The sequence below is a fragment of the Sinocyclocheilus anshuiensis genome, unplaced genomic scaffold, assembly GCF_001515605.1.
Source record: "Sinocyclocheilus anshuiensis isolate Anshui unplaced genomic scaffold, SAMN03320099.WGS_v1.1 scaffold547, whole genome shotgun sequence".
In the NCBI taxonomy this organism is placed as follows: domain Eukaryota; kingdom Metazoa; phylum Chordata; class Actinopteri; order Cypriniformes; family Cyprinidae; genus Sinocyclocheilus; species Sinocyclocheilus anshuiensis.
The window spans coordinates 58,352-74,990 of record NW_015549589.1 but is presented as its reverse complement, the minus strand read 5'-3'; the positions used below and the strand labels follow the sequence as shown (position 1 = coordinate 74,990).

At 37.7% G+C, this 16,639-nt stretch overlaps 1 protein-coding gene across 3 annotated transcripts in view; it reads left to right on the top strand.

Annotated features, from left to right (window-relative positions):
* The window catches only part of LOC107658001 (oxysterol-binding protein-related protein 3-like), a 41,719-nt gene that overhangs the window by 1,381 nt on the left and 23,699 nt on the right, over nt 1–16,639 (top strand). For 2 of the 3 annotated variants that reach the window (XM_016446377.1, XM_016446376.1), the window contains 13 exons: nt 152–353; nt 483–626; nt 719–772; nt 858–971; nt 2,244–2,414; nt 4,360–4,495; nt 5,031–5,149; nt 5,315–5,401; nt 7,183–7,333; nt 11,035–11,168; nt 11,543–11,635; nt 11,714–11,888; nt 12,015–12,301. In XM_016446377.1, the coding sequence (XP_016301863.1) occupies nt 222–353; nt 483–626; nt 719–772; nt 858–971; nt 2,244–2,414; nt 4,360–4,495; nt 5,031–5,149; nt 5,315–5,401; nt 7,183–7,333; nt 11,035–11,168; nt 11,543–11,635; nt 11,714–11,888; nt 12,015–12,301 (1,797 nt within the window). In that variant the 5' untranslated portion in view covers nt 152–221. The remainder of the gene's footprint in view (nt 1–151; nt 354–482; nt 627–718; nt 773–857; nt 972–2,243; nt 2,415–4,359; nt 4,496–5,030; nt 5,150–5,314; nt 5,402–7,182; nt 7,334–11,034; nt 11,169–11,542; nt 11,636–11,713; nt 11,889–12,014; nt 12,302–16,639) is intronic. The other variant, XM_016446378.1, reaches the window with a different exon arrangement.

The following is a 16,639-nucleotide window of genomic DNA, read 5'->3' as shown; positions in this document are numbered from 1 at the left end:
ATTTTTTTTTTTTTAAAGAGAAATGCGTCTGAAATATATTCTAAATGTTTATTTTTTCCCTGAATCTTTTCATTCTGAAGCTTCTGAGTTTTTATAAGATGCTGTTTCCACTCATTTCCACTAATGTGTATGTTTGTGTAATGCATCTCAGAGCATTTGTTATTTGATGGAAGCATCCAGCCTGGAATAGACTGACTTCTAAACACATACTGACTACATCAATGGCTGACTACGGACATCCTCTGGGTAGCAGCCAATCAGTGAGTACTCTGGATAAATCAGTGCTCATCTCTGCTGTTAAACCCACACACTCCCGTAATGGCAGCACAGGATCTCCACGCCACTCACGACAGGTCAGTGAACAGCTCTCAGTATTTCTTTTTGTTCTGGTTCTTAACATCTGAGTTGTTGGTAATTTCCTCTTAAAAACAAATGAAATGATTTATCGATTCGTAACTCGCTTTTTTCTTCTCCCAATACAGAACTCCAGGGATTGGGAAGTAATATCAGATGCAGAATGTTCTGCATCTGTCGCAGGAGCGAGTATGGCTAATAACACTGTTCCAGGCATTTGTGAGGGATTCCTCATGAAAAAGCGCAAGTATCCTCTCCAGGGCTGGCATAAGGTGAGTTGCATGAACTAAGAAAATATCCATGGAAAAGAATGACCACCATGACTTCTGGTGTCCTGTCCCAATGCAATGTTTTTCTCCTTTAGAGATATTTTGTATTGGATAAGGGGACTCTCAGATATTCAAAGACTCAACAGGATGTGAGTAAAACTAGTATCACTTTTTGTAGTAATGAAATATCTGCTTCCAGTGATTTTCTATAAGTGTAACTTCTCACATCCTCAGATTGTCAGAGGCAAGGTTCACGGTGCTTTAGATGTTAGTCTTGCGGTCATGTCTGTGAACAGGAAATCTAAGCGCATTGATCTTGATGCTGGCCACAGCTTGTACCATGTTAAGGTGTGTATATGTATAACTAAGAATGTTATAGTAGTAGTGTTTGATATTGTAAATCGGTACAGTTGCCCACGTTAGCGGAGTCTGAGTCAAATCCAGGTCAGAGTGTTCAAATTGCCAGGCTGTACTCAAACCATTAAAAGAGTACATTAATTCTATGCTTCAGGAAAAACAATGCATCAATCTTCTAACAAAAATGTACCGTTTTTGTTTTGACTATCACAATTTAAACGACAAGTGTTTTGTATTTGCTTGCACAGAAATTCGGTATGATTTTCATTGTCAGGGTTTTTTCTTCTCGATCAGCCGATTTGGCTGCTAAATTAATTTACCAGCCATTCAGAACTTTTACTAGCCAAAACAAATAAACCAGATTATCAAAGTTGCAGTTTTTGATTTAAATATTTATTATCTGATTCTGCTGTTAGTTTTTTTTGACATACAATCATTGTTTGCATATAAATCCAACCTGTTGCAGGTTTCTCTTATTTCCAAATATCTGATTTTTATTTCCAAATAAAGTACATTTCGAATTTGTTATTTGGTTTACGTGTTAAAGATTTGTGGACAGGCTGCCAATTAACAATGTGATCATCTGTTTCCTAACAAATAATCGCCTCCATTGTAATGCATTCAAAAAAAGTCAACCCGTTAAGGCATTTAATAAAGAAAATCTTGTCTCCAAACATGATGACATAATTATACCCCAATAATGATGATAAAATTCCCATGCATTTTGCACCAGCAAATAAACAGTAAATGTTTCTCAATGAAAGCAATATGGCATGTCGCAAAAAAGTCTTGGACATGCAGCATTTATCAAACACTAGGGGATTCAACAGTCTAACAGAGCCACTACCTGAATAACTTAAACACTTTTGATTGGCCATTGCATTCAAAAGATAAACGGACATTGCTCAACGCAGCAAAGAAACCTTTGACGCTCACTCCATCTATTATATTTCTCTTTATATGAAGCATGAACTTTATTCAAGCCACAGAAATACAATTGTATTCCTGAAATGCACAATACACAATCTTCTAGCCTAGGATGAAGTCAGTATGTGCATTAGGCCTATATTTGTCCCAAATTTTTTTTTTTAATGTTAATGACTATTTGTGAGTGGCGCATCAGGAATTTAAAGAGTCTCTTGAGTGGTGTCATGTATGTATGCTCATAGGGAAAAAAACACACATTTTAAAGATTCGGCAGTGTCTAACTCTCTAATTGTAACGATTTGTTTGTGGGTGCGTTGACTTGTCTTCTCCTTCCAGGCAAAGAGTGACGATATCTTCTACATCTGGCTGACCAAACTGACTGCCCATCGGCATTTCAAGAAAAGCGAGGCTATAAACTTGCACCACGGGGTCCTTCAAGCCCTCTCGACAGGAACCAGCAGCACTTTGCCTGCCATGGCGAGTCTTGCACAGAGAAACAGAGTGATGGTGGGCATTTGTGTTCATCTTACATTTACATTACATTTAGTCATTTAGCAGACGCTTTTATCCAAAGAGACTTACAAATGAGGACAATAGAAGCAATCAAAATCAACAAAAGAGCAATGATACGCAAGTGCCATAAGTCTCTGTTAGCCTAACACAGTATACATAGCAAGGTTTTTTTTTATGTATGTAATAAATAAAAAGAAAACAGATAGAATAGAGCAAGCTAGTGTTAGAGGCTCTTTTTTTGCTTTTGTTAAATAAATAAAATGAAAACAAATAGATAGAATAAAAAAAAAATAGAGAAGCTAGTGTTCGTTTCTTTTTAAAGAAAACAAGCAGTTAGTAAATGAATAAAGTGCAAGTCTAAAAGGGGCAAGTTTTATTTAAAGAATAGAATTAGAATAGAGAGTGCTAGTGTTAGAGGGTCAAATAAAGATGGAAGAGATGTGTTTTTAGCTGATTCTTGAAGATGGCTAAGGACTCAGCTGCTCGGATTGAGTTGGGCAGGTCATTCCACCAGGAGAGAACAGTTAATGAAAAAGTCTGTGAAAGTGATTTAGTGCCTCTTTGGGATGAACAATAAAGCGCCGTTCACTTGCAGAACGCAATCTTAAATGTGATTGTTTTAGACCAGTGATGGGCAAACTTGGCCCTTCTAGGCCACTTTCCTGCAGAGATTTGATCCAACCCTGATATGACTCACCTGCCTGTAGCCTTCTAGTAGTCTTGAAGACAATGATTAGCTGGTTCAGGTGTGTTTGATTAGGGTTGGAGCGAGGGCTGTGCGATATTGAAGAAAAATGCGTTAAAATAAAAATGATGTAACCAATTTGTTTCACATTCTTTCTTGGAAAAGAAAGAATCACTACAACTTCTGAAAGTGACCAGCAGTGTTTTAGCAGTACATAAAAAGTAATGTCACAAATCAGAACATGTCATTTTAACATCAATCAATGACAAAAAAATGAATGACACTAATTTTATATCATTGTGACTTTGCTTTCCATACACTTTAAGTACTTCTTCATATGCCACAGCAAAAACTATAGTCTGAGAAAGTTCAAACATGATTAAAGGCAAGTGAAAAAAAAAAAAGAAAAGGGGAAAAAAGAACATACACTATTTACAAGCATAGATAAAATAAACGGTAGTATTCAGGTACAGAAATGTAATAATTAAGTGTAAAATAACACTGCATAGTGTTCACTATGAATTAAATTGAGATTAATCTTTGTTATAGCTGTTTTGTTTAATTAACATTAGTGACATATTCAGTAGCACGTATTTATAGGCTGCTGGCCCTTTAAATCCGACTGCACGAATCTAGTATAATGATACACATCCGATTTCTTTCTTTAGCTGTTTACATTCATTTAAAACTAACCGACTGCGTTTACGAGAATGATCGTCGGGACGGGTACTATTGACATAATTCTGTGTATATGTGTCTGTTCAAACATGAGGAGATGCGAAAGACGAATCAACTCTGTGTTCGCGCGCCGTCTGAAACGAGACGCTGCGTGAGATGCGGCTAGTGCGCTCGCTTCAGGTGTGAGTCAGACAGCAAGACGAGACGGCAAAGAGTTGTTTTCTGCAGCTTATTGCACTTAACTCTTTTTAACGTCAAGCAATTCTCTGTTATGTGCGTCGAACTAAAACTTTGACCATTTGCAACGTTTTGATTTAAGTAGCCTATTATTAAAATGATTCAGATATCGCACGCCCTTACGATATGCATATCGCGATATTTGCATTTGCGATATTTTCGATATATCGTGCAGCCCTGGAGCTAAACTCTGAAGGAAAGTGGCCTGGAAGGGCAAAGTTTGCCCACCCCTGCTTTAGACAATCTTTATGTAACGTCATAATTTTTTTTGTTTTTGTTAAATTTTCACTGCCTTAAATTTTTCCACATTGAGCTGTTGTACATTTTTCTCTTCTCCAGATGCCACATTATCAGAGCTCAGTATCATTGGTTGAGTCAGAGATGCAGGGTTCCCCATCAGCCTCTTCATCTCAAGGAAATACTAAAGTATCTGATTGGCTCAAACAGACACAGGAAGCTGACGTGTGCCAGCAAGGTATGCACCTTCTAATACCTTTTAATTCATCCGGAGTATATGGGGCCAGTGTGGGACATGCCTACTAATTCTTCAGTATGGTCTATGCAAATAATTTAGTAAACAAAATTATTAAAATCAAAACTTAATCGGGTTAAAAGTTAATCAGGTCTTTCCACATGTTTGACCACTAGTGTGCACACATTTTTAAATATCACAGTTTCTGGTATACACTGGTGATAACGGAGTCGTCAATACCAATAAACATTCTGGTAGCAGGAAGGTTGTGAGAAACTTCAGTGTTTGCAGTTATCATAAACCTGCTGTTGATGTTATATATATATATGTATATGTATATGTATATGTGTATACTTTTTGTAGCAAATTTGACCAAGTGCAAAGTAGCATCAAATGTTATTCAATGTAATATTATTTGGACAATTTCTAAAAACAAAAAACAGCAACACCAAAAGAACACAATTCCTTTCATTTCATATAAAAAATACTATTTTTGAATGTGCTTAACTTCCTCTAACATTCAGCCTCTCATGCACAGAACTTGCCAGGTGTCAGCTGGATTTAGCTGAGCTCTCGAGTTTAATCCAGAAACTTCACTGGCATGAGGGTGGTCTTCCCATCACAAACACGGACCTTGAACATCGAATCAGCATGCAGGTGAGTCTGCTGTTGTAAATCTGACACCGAATGGACAGGACATCTGTTGTCTTTGTGCAGCATGCAGCAGAACACAAAGCAAATGTGAGAAGTACAAACGGTGATTATTTTATGACAGTAGCAGTGTTAAATAGCAAAGAGGTAAACATGGTGCTTATTTTTCAGAATCTTAGTCTTGAGAAACCCAAAAAGAAGTCTGGAAAGATCTGGGGTCACTCACGAACGCTGTCAGGAGTCGAATCGCTTGGCTTTGTAAGTTCATAATGGAATTCCTTGTTTGAGATTTATAAATTTTTCTAGTGCTGGGCAATGATTAATCGTGATTAATTGCATCCAAAAAAATAATTTTTTTTTGTGTATTTAATATGTGTGTTTACTGTGTATATTTATTATGTATATATAAATGCACATATGCATGTATATATTTAAGAAAAATTGTTTTTATACTAAATATTTATATATAATATATAAATTGAGTATAAATATATACATGTAAATATTTTTTAAATATATACTGTATGTCTCTTTATATATACATATTAAATATACACAGCACTTTTTTTTTAGTCTAAAAAGGCTAGTAGTATTGTAAACTGAGCGACATGATCATTTGATAAAATAAAGTGAAGCAAGCATGCCATATTTGGGATCATTTTACGTGAAATGGCGATACTAAGTTTGTTTCATTTTCGGTAGTGAATGTTGATACATTGTTCAACTTAAGACCATGTTGGAATGGTTAACGCTTACTGTATCATAAATTGCTATATCTGTTCTCGTGGCCAGTGTGGAAAATGTGATTTTTCAGCTTTCTAGTGCAGAAAAGGCAGACATTTTCCATGCTGACCGTATTTCCACTACAGCAATTGTCATAATTTAATGTCAAAATAATGTTTCAGTAACATTTCAAAGCATGAATAAAAAAAAAACATAAAACAAATTATTACTTTTCGTTAAAATCTTTATTAATGCCAAAAATGCTTACATTTGTGTCTTTGTTCGCTCGGGCAGCCATGTTGCTCCTGAAGCCGGTTTACGCTGAGATAATTCATACCCATTCGTTTGAAGTGTGGTCCCGAAAAAATTTCGTTTGAAGGGCGGGGAAAGGGGAAGGGCTAAGGGGTAGAATTGGGATTGGGCCTAACTGTTACACATTGTCACACAAATTGTGGCTTAAGTTCAAGCCCCGCTAAGCTGCTTTTTCTTCAGGCATTTGAAAAATGTATGAAAATTAGGATTCAAGGGTTTGTCTTGAATGGAGTGCTGTGTGAAAGTGAAAAAATAAGACAATCTAAACTGTATTGTTTTGCATAATTATATTTCTGTGGAAGCTGTGAAGACATAATGCATCAGATATTCAGCCCCTCCAATTAAGCATCCAAACAACATCGCAATAATACTAGAAAGAATGATAATAGTGCCTTACAGTACAACAACACAAGTGACATTAAGATGTGACAGCACTACACAGTGTAAGAGATTTCAGCGCAACTTCTCCTGTACAGCCTTTTGTTGTTCTATGTAAATGTATCCTCAAGTTCTATAAAGGTGTGCACACACAGCAAGATCTTCAAGTTAACCGGCTGTAATTAGCACTTTTTTTTTTCAATAGACCACACATGATTTAGTTGAGTCATTTTTATTCGAATAGCACTCACAATCCTTATTTCAATGTGGCCTAAATGTAAAAGCGTGTGAAATCCTCCTGTGGCAAGGTTTCTTCAGCCATAACCTGTGCAAAACTCTGCATTTTTATTAGTCTGAATAAGAGTTAATGTAGGATTATTTTCTAATAGTAATATGTAACATTTTGGTTTAATGCCGCCTTTGATTCCTAGGCCACCAGGAGTGTTTTTCCCCCTTAAGTGGTCTTTTTTTTCATATGAAAACATTTTATGTCCAAATACATATGTACGCAGGGTTAGTGAATGAAGCACACAATTGGGTTGAATGTCTTTCCCTCTTTATTTCTGAACTACTGCTTCTGTTTCCTGTTGTAATAATTCTACTTCCATCTCTGACTTTTGGAGCAGTTTTCTTCGAGCCACTTGGGCACATCAACAGGCTTGGCTGCTTCCCTTCAGTCCATCCCAGATTACGTTTACTCCCAGCTGTCCACGCCTGCGGTCTCCTCACCAGAAGGAAAGCAACTGCAGTTAGACATCTGTGCCTTGTGTGACAAAGGTACATGATCTCATTAATTCTGTTTCTACAATTTTAAATGCTGCTGTAAATTAGTATAGAACAAATTCTGTATGTGTCCAAGAAGAGACATACAGACTATTCATACCTGTATGGTGGGGGGCTGAAACCTTCACGAATAAGAGGAAGAATCCTGAACTGGCTCTTACGCAGTGGTCTGAAAAAATGACCGGGGATGAAAAGAGTACTGAAAATTTACACACTGTACTGTTTTTTTTTTGTTTTGTTTTTTTACCCCAAAATCCCAAAGAGGCGATGCTGAAGAAGTAGGTGTTGATCTGTGCAGGGCTTGCACATCTTGTGCGGCGATATTCATCCTGATTACGTAATAAAGAGCAGGAAGTACAAAATGAGTCGTTTGGCAGCTTGGTTTCAGTAAAAGCTGTTTTTGCACTTACTAGGAAGTTTTGAGTTCTGAAACTTACAGTAATGCTTAAATGTTTCCTTCATCTAAATGGCATGAGACTTGATGACTCTTCTCACACTAGATCTAGAAAATAAAAATAAAAAAATAAATAAATTGAAGCGATATCTGGTATGCATTGTGGGGAAAAACATACGGAGTACAACAGTGTACTACGTTTACAATATGGAGCACTCATGTTCACGAATACACACACTTGTATATGTGGTTTATGGAAACTCCCCATAGGTTATAATGTTTTGGTTTACTGAGCTATAATTTTTTTTATCCCCTAGCCCCACCCCTAAACATAGCCCTCACAGAAATCTTCTGGCAATTATTATTATTAGTTTTTTTTTTAAATAACACTGCTTAGTATGTTTAAGCCATTTTGTTTACGAGGGCATAGGGAGTGTCCTTGTAAACCATGTTATTGCTGTAATAGCCCTGTTGTTATACAAATTTGTGTCCTCATAAACTGTCTATTTAAAAAAAAAAAGTGAAAACATACTTGAGTAAAAATAAGTTTACTTTAATACTTCAATACAATTTAAAGTTGTAAACTAAGTTGTAAAGTAACCTAGCGAAAAAACAAAACGAAAAAAAAAAACGGCAGAGGAGATTTTCATCCTATTGACAATTGAAATTGCATAAATTTAAACTGATTCAAGGTTGTTGTTTTTTCTTTTCGGAATGACATTCCAAGGTTTGGTTAATGGGGAAAAAACAAAACATAAGCACAGTGGCCTGTTGCATGAAGCTAGCAGTACAAACTCAGAGTTTCAGAGTAGGTTTACAGTTGACCAAACCAAACAAACCCAGCCTGGTTTAGATCAGGTTCAGTGGGCTCACAAAGCTCGATATAAACCTTCTCTGTCAACTCCACAGCCGCAGTTTGATTCACTTCTCGCGAGAGTCGTTGCAATTCACTTCTTTACTGAAGATTAAGAGATGTTATTAAAAATGTAATGAATTTAAAAGCTTTTACAAGGCAGAAATAAATGCTGCTGCTGCAGCAAAAGTTTGAGAAGGCAGCAGAAAGAAAATATCTGGCCATGCAATTGAATCCTATAATAAAACGACAAACAAAAAGTTATAGTGTATAGGTTTTGGTTTATGCAAATTATTTATGACAAATTGCTAGACAAAAAAGCCATAAATCTTAAGGAGTTGTTCCAAATTTGAGGTTGAAAAATTAGCTTTTAGTTTTTGTTTGGTTGCAGTACCAAACTTTACCCATTAGATGCCAGCAAAGCTCTGCTGGTATACTCAGCGGTGGGGATTTGATATTCGCAATGCAGTATGATTTCTCTCTCTCAAACATTACAGGTGCGTACACACGCAATTATTTTAGTAGACGCATACAAACAACACTCTGACATCCATACCAACACACCTACGCGATTATAGCTGCATTATTTATCCAGCTGGCTCTAATGCAGCGAAAGCAGAACATAGGAAAAAAAGTGTATTTGTTTTATAGGCCAGACCTGAGAAAATGGCACCACCTGGAACAAGAAAAAAAAAAAAAGATAAATTTGAAGCCTTGCCAACAGAATGAAAGCCCTTTAACAAAGACCGCATAATTTTATAGTTAAATGGCCCTGGGATTAAAAATTGTAGTTTTAATGGTTTCAATGGGGACATTTTTCCTTGAAGGGTTGGTTCACCCAAAAATTAAAATTCTGTCATTAATTACATTTTAATCAGCCCTGTTTATGTTCAGTAGACAGCACGTGCATGCTAAACGTAAACAACGCTGATTTACGTTGATTACATTCTGTGGATACTCTCCAAAATGGTGGAAGACGGTAACTCGGGGAGAAGAATTGCTGAATAAATTGTTATTGTTTTCTTTGCACACAAAGTATTCTCGTAGCCTCATAAAATTACGGTCGAACCCCTGATGTCACATGGACTATTTTACCGATGTCCTTACTACGTTTCTGTGCGTTGATCGTGGTAATATCATTGCTGTCTATGGAGGATCAGAGAGCTCTCAGACGCCATCAAAAATATCTTAATTTGTGTTCTGAAGATGAACGAAGGTCTTGTGGGTTTGGAACGACATGTGGGTGAGTAATGACAGAATTTTCATTTTTGGGTGAACTATCCCTTCAAGGTCCTGAGTGTAATAAATCTCAATAGGTACACAAAATGGTTAAAGGAAATGGAAAAAAAGGAAAATTCGAATAAAAATATAAATTTTTTGCCAAAATTTAGAGTGTTGGCATTATTACAGGCAAAATAATAATAATAAACAATATTAAATTATCAAGACTGCGAAAGGTAGTCAGTGGAAGTACAGTGATGTGTCAGAGCTCATAAGTATTACAGTGACAACTCTATACAAGCAAAACATGAGGGCTCATATCATAAGTTTTAAGACTCTTGTCACATCCTTGTCTTTATTTTTCATATTGCCTGTGCGTAATTTTGCTGGCTTCTGCAGCAGATCACACCGTAAATAAAAGCACAATCGCTTACTCTGTCAGGGTTCCTCAAATCTTGCCCTGGAGGGCCAATGCGCTGCAGAGTTTAGCTCCAACCCTGATCAAACTCACCTACCTGTGATTTTCTAATGATCCTGAAGACATTGATTAGCATGCTCAGGTGTGTTTGATTAGGGTTAGAGCTAAACTCTGCAGGAAAGTGGATTTCGTGGGCCAGATTTGAGGATCCCTGCTCTGTCCTCCGTGTTTACTTCCGTATGACTGCGCACTGCGCAAGTGTTGCCAAGTCCACAATTTTACTGTAGAATTGGGCTACTTTATCCACTGCTGCCAGGGGTTGTTTTTCAGAGATCTATCAAAGTCTGATCATGTTTGTGGAAGTGAATCTTGGCACAAACAAGGAGATCACTCTACGAGGCAGCTGTATGCTTTGAAGTGGCATCTTTTCACAAAATAATATTCTTCCGGAGAAGAACCACAGGAATGTGCCATCGAGATCCCATTGGATCCCAAAATTTGTGAAAATTCAAGTGACCAACCCGAATGTTGGTGACATGCCACTGCGGTAGACGTATCTTGCAGTATTAAGGTCAACCGTTAATGGATTAATTGGGAATTTGCTTAAATTTACATCTCTAGTTGTTTTAGAAGGATACCACTTGCAATTAACAACAACCTAAAAGCTTACAATTTGGGTGCTAGATGGTGCTATGAGTTTTTTTTTTTTTTTTGCGCTCAATAGTCTACACAATAATGCAAGACAGTTTGATTTCAAACTCTGAATTTAAATTGGTATCTTCTTTCATTCTTCCTTTTGTCTTTTGTAGTACATTCGTCTTTAAAATCCATCCATGAATCCCTGGCTGTAGAGCGTGAGCGTGTCAGACAGGCTTGGGCCGGACCTGACCTTAGGCAGTCAACCTCAGATCAGTTGGCCACATTGTGCACGACCCTCTCAGAGGTAAATCTTTCCTCCCTGTTTAAGATGGTGCTGGTGTACTAGTACACTCCTGACTTACACTGTGAGCTGCTGCTGCTACTAGTTTTTTTTTATTTTTTTTATAAAACCTATAAACAGGTTTTGTTACTGCAGACTAAGGGATAAGCTGAATATCTTGGTAATTGAAAGAATGCCAGCCCTTATGTTTTAAAATAACTTGTTCATCCAGTAAGAGGTGTGTGTGTGTGTGTGTGTGTGTGTGTTAAACCATTTTATATCTTGATATTTGCTGCATTAATTTAAATTATACACTGAATGTACTGTCTGGCATGTATGCTGTCTCTTGCCTTTTATGCTTAAATTGTGTTAATTACTGACTTGACTTTTGTGTTTAGCTTGAGCTGCAGTCACGTTTAACCAGAGTTCACTCTGTATCGCTGTCATCTGATTCGTCAGACGAGTCTTACTGTACTGTGCGCCAGGATCAGGTGTGTGCCTCCCCACGTCTGAACTTTTAAAGTCAATGGTTTTTATTTATTTATTTAAAATAAATCTGTTGTTGTCAGGACACCCCCTCTCAGGACCGTAAGCTGTATCGTACACCTTCAGTAGCAGACTCTACAGCAGAGTATTTTGATGCCAGTGAGCTGGTTTGTGAGAATTTGTCTGAAAATGAAACATCTGATGAATCTGGATTGAGTGATGTCACCACAAGCAACTCTGAACCAGAGGAAGGCCACAGTATGTCTACAATTAGCTAAAGTGCCTAGTGCCTGCCTTACCTTCAGGTGTCATTTGTAGGTGTTTTCAGTTTTGTGCACATTCACACATTTATTGGTATGGTATTTCTTTTTTTTTTTTTTTCAGAAACTGCAAATATGAAGTACAGAGCCAGTGTTTCCAGCACAAATGATTTAGCTTCTAATGCTCAGGTCAGTGGGCGACGCACAGTGCTTCCTGCACACAGCACTGATAACAGCCATATCGGAATCCTCTCCATCCTGTACAACAACATCGGGAAGGATTTGTCACGGGTCTCCATGCCAGTGGCTCTCAATGAACCGCTTAGTTTATTACAGCGTGTCAGTGAAGAGCTGGAATATTCTGAACTCCTGGATATTGCCAACCACACAGATGACCCTTTCGAAAGAATGGTGAGAGCATCATGCATAAAACTTTGCATACATTTTATCCTAACTGTGTGTACCAACTAAAGGCTGATTTTGCATTATTTCAGTTTTCAGATTTATAAAAGCCCTTTGGCACGTGCGCCTGTGTGTATATACTCGCACTTTATTCCCTACCCCATCTCCTTGCTGAAATAACCACATATACTATGAAGCTTAGTATATATAATATAGTTTGTGCGTAACCATGTTTAAATATGATTTGTGTATGCATATTCCCATCCATTTGATTCTATGTGAATTCTATGGCAACAAGCCTCCACAAGCTTTCATGGTTGTGGTTCCCAGATGTCAGAGTTTAAATCCCCCAATTAGAACTTGTATCTTAAAAAAGATCAATTTTCTGCCTAATGGTTTACTTCATTTCCTCATTATCTCATCCCAAAAAGAAATCTGCCATTTTGGATTTTGTGTATATTTTTTAAAAGTAGATACTTAGGGTGCTTTCACACCTGGCCTGTTGTTTCGGAACCTGGCGCGTTTCCCCCCCACTTAGCTCGGTTCGTTTGGGCATATGTGAACACAGCAATCGCGCTCGGATCCGCGCCAAAACAATCGGTCCGAGATCACCTGAACGAGGTGGTCTCGGCTCGATTGGAAACGAACTCTGGAGCGGTTCGGTTGTAGTGAGAAAGCAATCCGATCCAACGGACCAACAAACCAGGCTATATCACAATGTATAATGGGTAATTACATAAGTTCTGTGAAAAGCATTAACTTTGTTGTTTTGCTAATACTTCAAAATGAACCATGTGAATGTCTGTGGGTGAGCACGTCTTCGCCATTCAAAATCTAAGCACACTTTTTCATTTTATAATGCCGTCTTATTGCTCTTCTTCCTAGTATGTGCATTTTAAAAATGTTTTCCCGATGAATCCTGGACTCCTGCTCAAAGTGATAAATTAATATAAGGACAGCTACAAAAAAAACAACAATAAGCCCGCAAAGCTGTTGTCATTCCATCCTGACAGATGACAGCTGTGACAGCTAAGTGGAATCCCGGAAAATAAACCGTGGAACTTTGACCAATGAGAGAACAGTTTACTCGCGCATGACTTGTATTAACAAATTTGGTCCATATATAGAAACATTGCCGTGTGAAAGCGAACCAAGAATAAAAAGCAACATTGTAATAATTTTAATCCCTGTTTCAGAACAAAGCAATCGATCTACAGGTGTGAAAACACCCTTAGATACTCATCCAAGGGGATTTGTGTGATTCTCACCAAACTTGGTCAACAGTAGTCAAGTCTATTCAATAGTTATTCACAATTGTATTAATAATCTTGGATAAGAGCATTAGATACATGTTGGTTACAGAAGTGACGTAGAATTATGCAATAGAATGATATTTGGTTATAAGTCCTCTTGGCATCTTTTGGAATGACCGTATGCTAATTTTAATGCAAAGGCAGTCTCTGTGCCTTTCTGAGAGTGGTGAGGAATTCACTCCTGTTGAGGAAGAGGTCAAAAGATTTCAGGATGGAGTCTGGTTTTGACTCTCTGTCCTGGGTGGGAGAAATCAACCCATTTGGTCTTCTTGAGAGAGTCACAATGGGTCTTATTCACTAATAATTGCGTAGATTATTCATATACATACACACATTCGAACTTCTCACGGAAATGTTCCTCCTAATTCACAGCACGTTCATACGCACATGAATTTGTTCTTAACCTCAGGCTAATTTTCATTTTTGTCTAAAATTAGGACGTGTTTTACTCCCCCTCAAAGCATCCTAGGTGTATGTGACTTGCTTCTTTCGGACTAATCCAATCGGAGTTATATTAAAAATTGTCCTGGCCCCTCCAAGCCTTTCAATGGGGTAAGCGGGTGTTGGTTGTCAACAGTTCAGAAGATGTGAAATAAAGTTTGTGCATCCGTAATAAAACGTCCCTCACATGGCTCCGGGGGGGTGAATAAAGGCCTCCTGTAGCGAATCCATGCATTTTTGTAAGATAAATATCCATATTTCAAACGTAATAAACACTTTTCTCACTTCCGCTGACTGTGACGTATGCGTCGCACGCGCGCCTCTGAAAAATGCAGGAGCAAAGGAAACAAAGTTTCCTTACTTTAGCAAAGGAAAACCAGTCTCCTCTTGGCTTATATCGAAATCCTCCGACATTTCTTTACAAATCCTTGTTTTGTGCTTCTAATTCGTGAACAGCATTTTGTTTTGTTTTGTCTAGTCTCTGCGTTCGTCACTAATCACACAATTCTCACGCAATGCATTCTGCATTTGGCGTCGAGAGTAGGGATGGGCATTCCAAGCAAAAATAATATTCGAAAATTGCTGGGTATTATTCGATTATTCGAAAATCACACCCCTCCCCCACAAGCACGCTCAAACACCCATAAACAGAGAGAGATGGAGAGAGACGGGATTCACGCTTTCAATCTGTATGATAAACTGTTTAATTCAGAAGATAGGCTACCTTAACGCAAGCCATATAATGATTGTAACGTACTGAAACATATTAATATAACAAACATAACCGAATTACGGCACTTATTAACATAAGTCTTTGTTAGCATAAATCAACTGCTCATAAGGCTAGGACATTTCCATTTCAAAAAATTTAATCCCTAAAGGGAATAGATACGAGATGGGAGGAAAAATATACTTCAGTATCTTCTGTCGCAATTATATCGTTGGGTAATTACACTGTATATAAACTGTGGGCATCAGGGAGCTGTTATTAATATGCGGGGCATTGAAATCGCTTATGAATGCGCGCTTGTTTTTTACTTTCACTTTCGAGATTCGCGATCACACGTACGTACGGAGCAGCACTCGGCAGTACTTGCCACACATTTTACAAGATTAGATGTTTGTCAGTGGTGCTCAGGATATGCAAATCATTCGCCATCATCCTATCAGTCATCTCTCCTTACTCTGTTTATGTGGTAAGTGAAATGTTATGTACTGTAATGTAACAGGCTACCGTTAGCAAGCGGCTAACCATGTCCCTTTAGTGGCTCCATAGAACGCATTATTTGTTTTCTGCGCCTTTCTGAATATGGATTCAGCCACACCTCTAACCCAGTCGGGGGTGTTTGTGGTCCGCACAGCACTCTTATTTGACATCGTCCAAAGTTACTGTAACCATTATATGCTACGCAAGTCTTTTTTTTTTTTTTATGCCACGCAAGTCTACAGTGAGACGATGTGCTCTTCTGTTGTCTTTGACAGCTTTTAGGTGCGTTTTTGGCAGTGCCACATGAACGCGTCACCACCACATCAGCACGGAAAACATGGGGAAATTAAGACAATAATTGCACAACCTATTTGATATTCTATAATTAAATCAACTAATCAAATATTCGAAAATCGTGACCCATCCCATAGGTAGTAATTTAGATATATTTTTACGATGGAAAAATGCCATTTTACAAATGCTTGAAACATGGTTTTCAAAGGAAAGATTGATATCAAATAGCACACTAGGTTCCTAACTGATGAAGAAGAATTAACAGAGCAACCATCAAGTATTAGTGTGTTAGGTTGTTACATGCAGAGGTTTTTGGTCAAATAAAAAAAAAAAACTATGCATTACATTGGTTTAGCGAATTGGTATGTTACATCGGGCCACAAAGAAATGTAGAGCTCTGAGTATCATCCGCATAAAAGTGAAAGCTAACACCATGTTTCTTGATATCTCCCAAGGTAACATGTAAAGTATGAAAAGCAGTGGTCCTAGTACTGAGCCTTGTGGTACTCCATACTGTACTTGTGATCGATATGATACCTCGTCATTCACTGCTACGAATTGATGACAGTCAGATATCGTTTTTTTCTCTTCACTGTTATCATTGGCATATTGTCAAAGTGTCTAATTCTAACTATTGATAATAATTCTATTTAAAATCGCGATTCCTCGATTTCTAAAAAAAAATACAATCGTGGCAAAGTATTAAATTTGAATTAATCTATAAAATCGGAAAAATCACCCTGCCCTAGGATACTGCCTTTTTCTAGTATTTTTGACTGAAATGGGAGATTTGAGATTGATCTGTATTTAACTAATTCTCTAGGATCAAGTTGTTTTTTTTGTTTTTTTTATGAGAGAAGCAGTACAACATCTAAAGAACTGCAGGCCTCACTCGCCTCAATTAAGGTCAGTGTTCATGATTCAACGATAAGAAATAGACTGGGCAAAAACACCATCCATGGGAGAGTTCCAAGGCAAAAGCCACTGCTGACCAAAAAGAACACAAAGGCTCGTCTCTCATTTGCCAAAAAATATCTTGATTATCCCCAAGACTTTTGGGCAAATATTCTGTGGACTGATGAGACAAAAGTT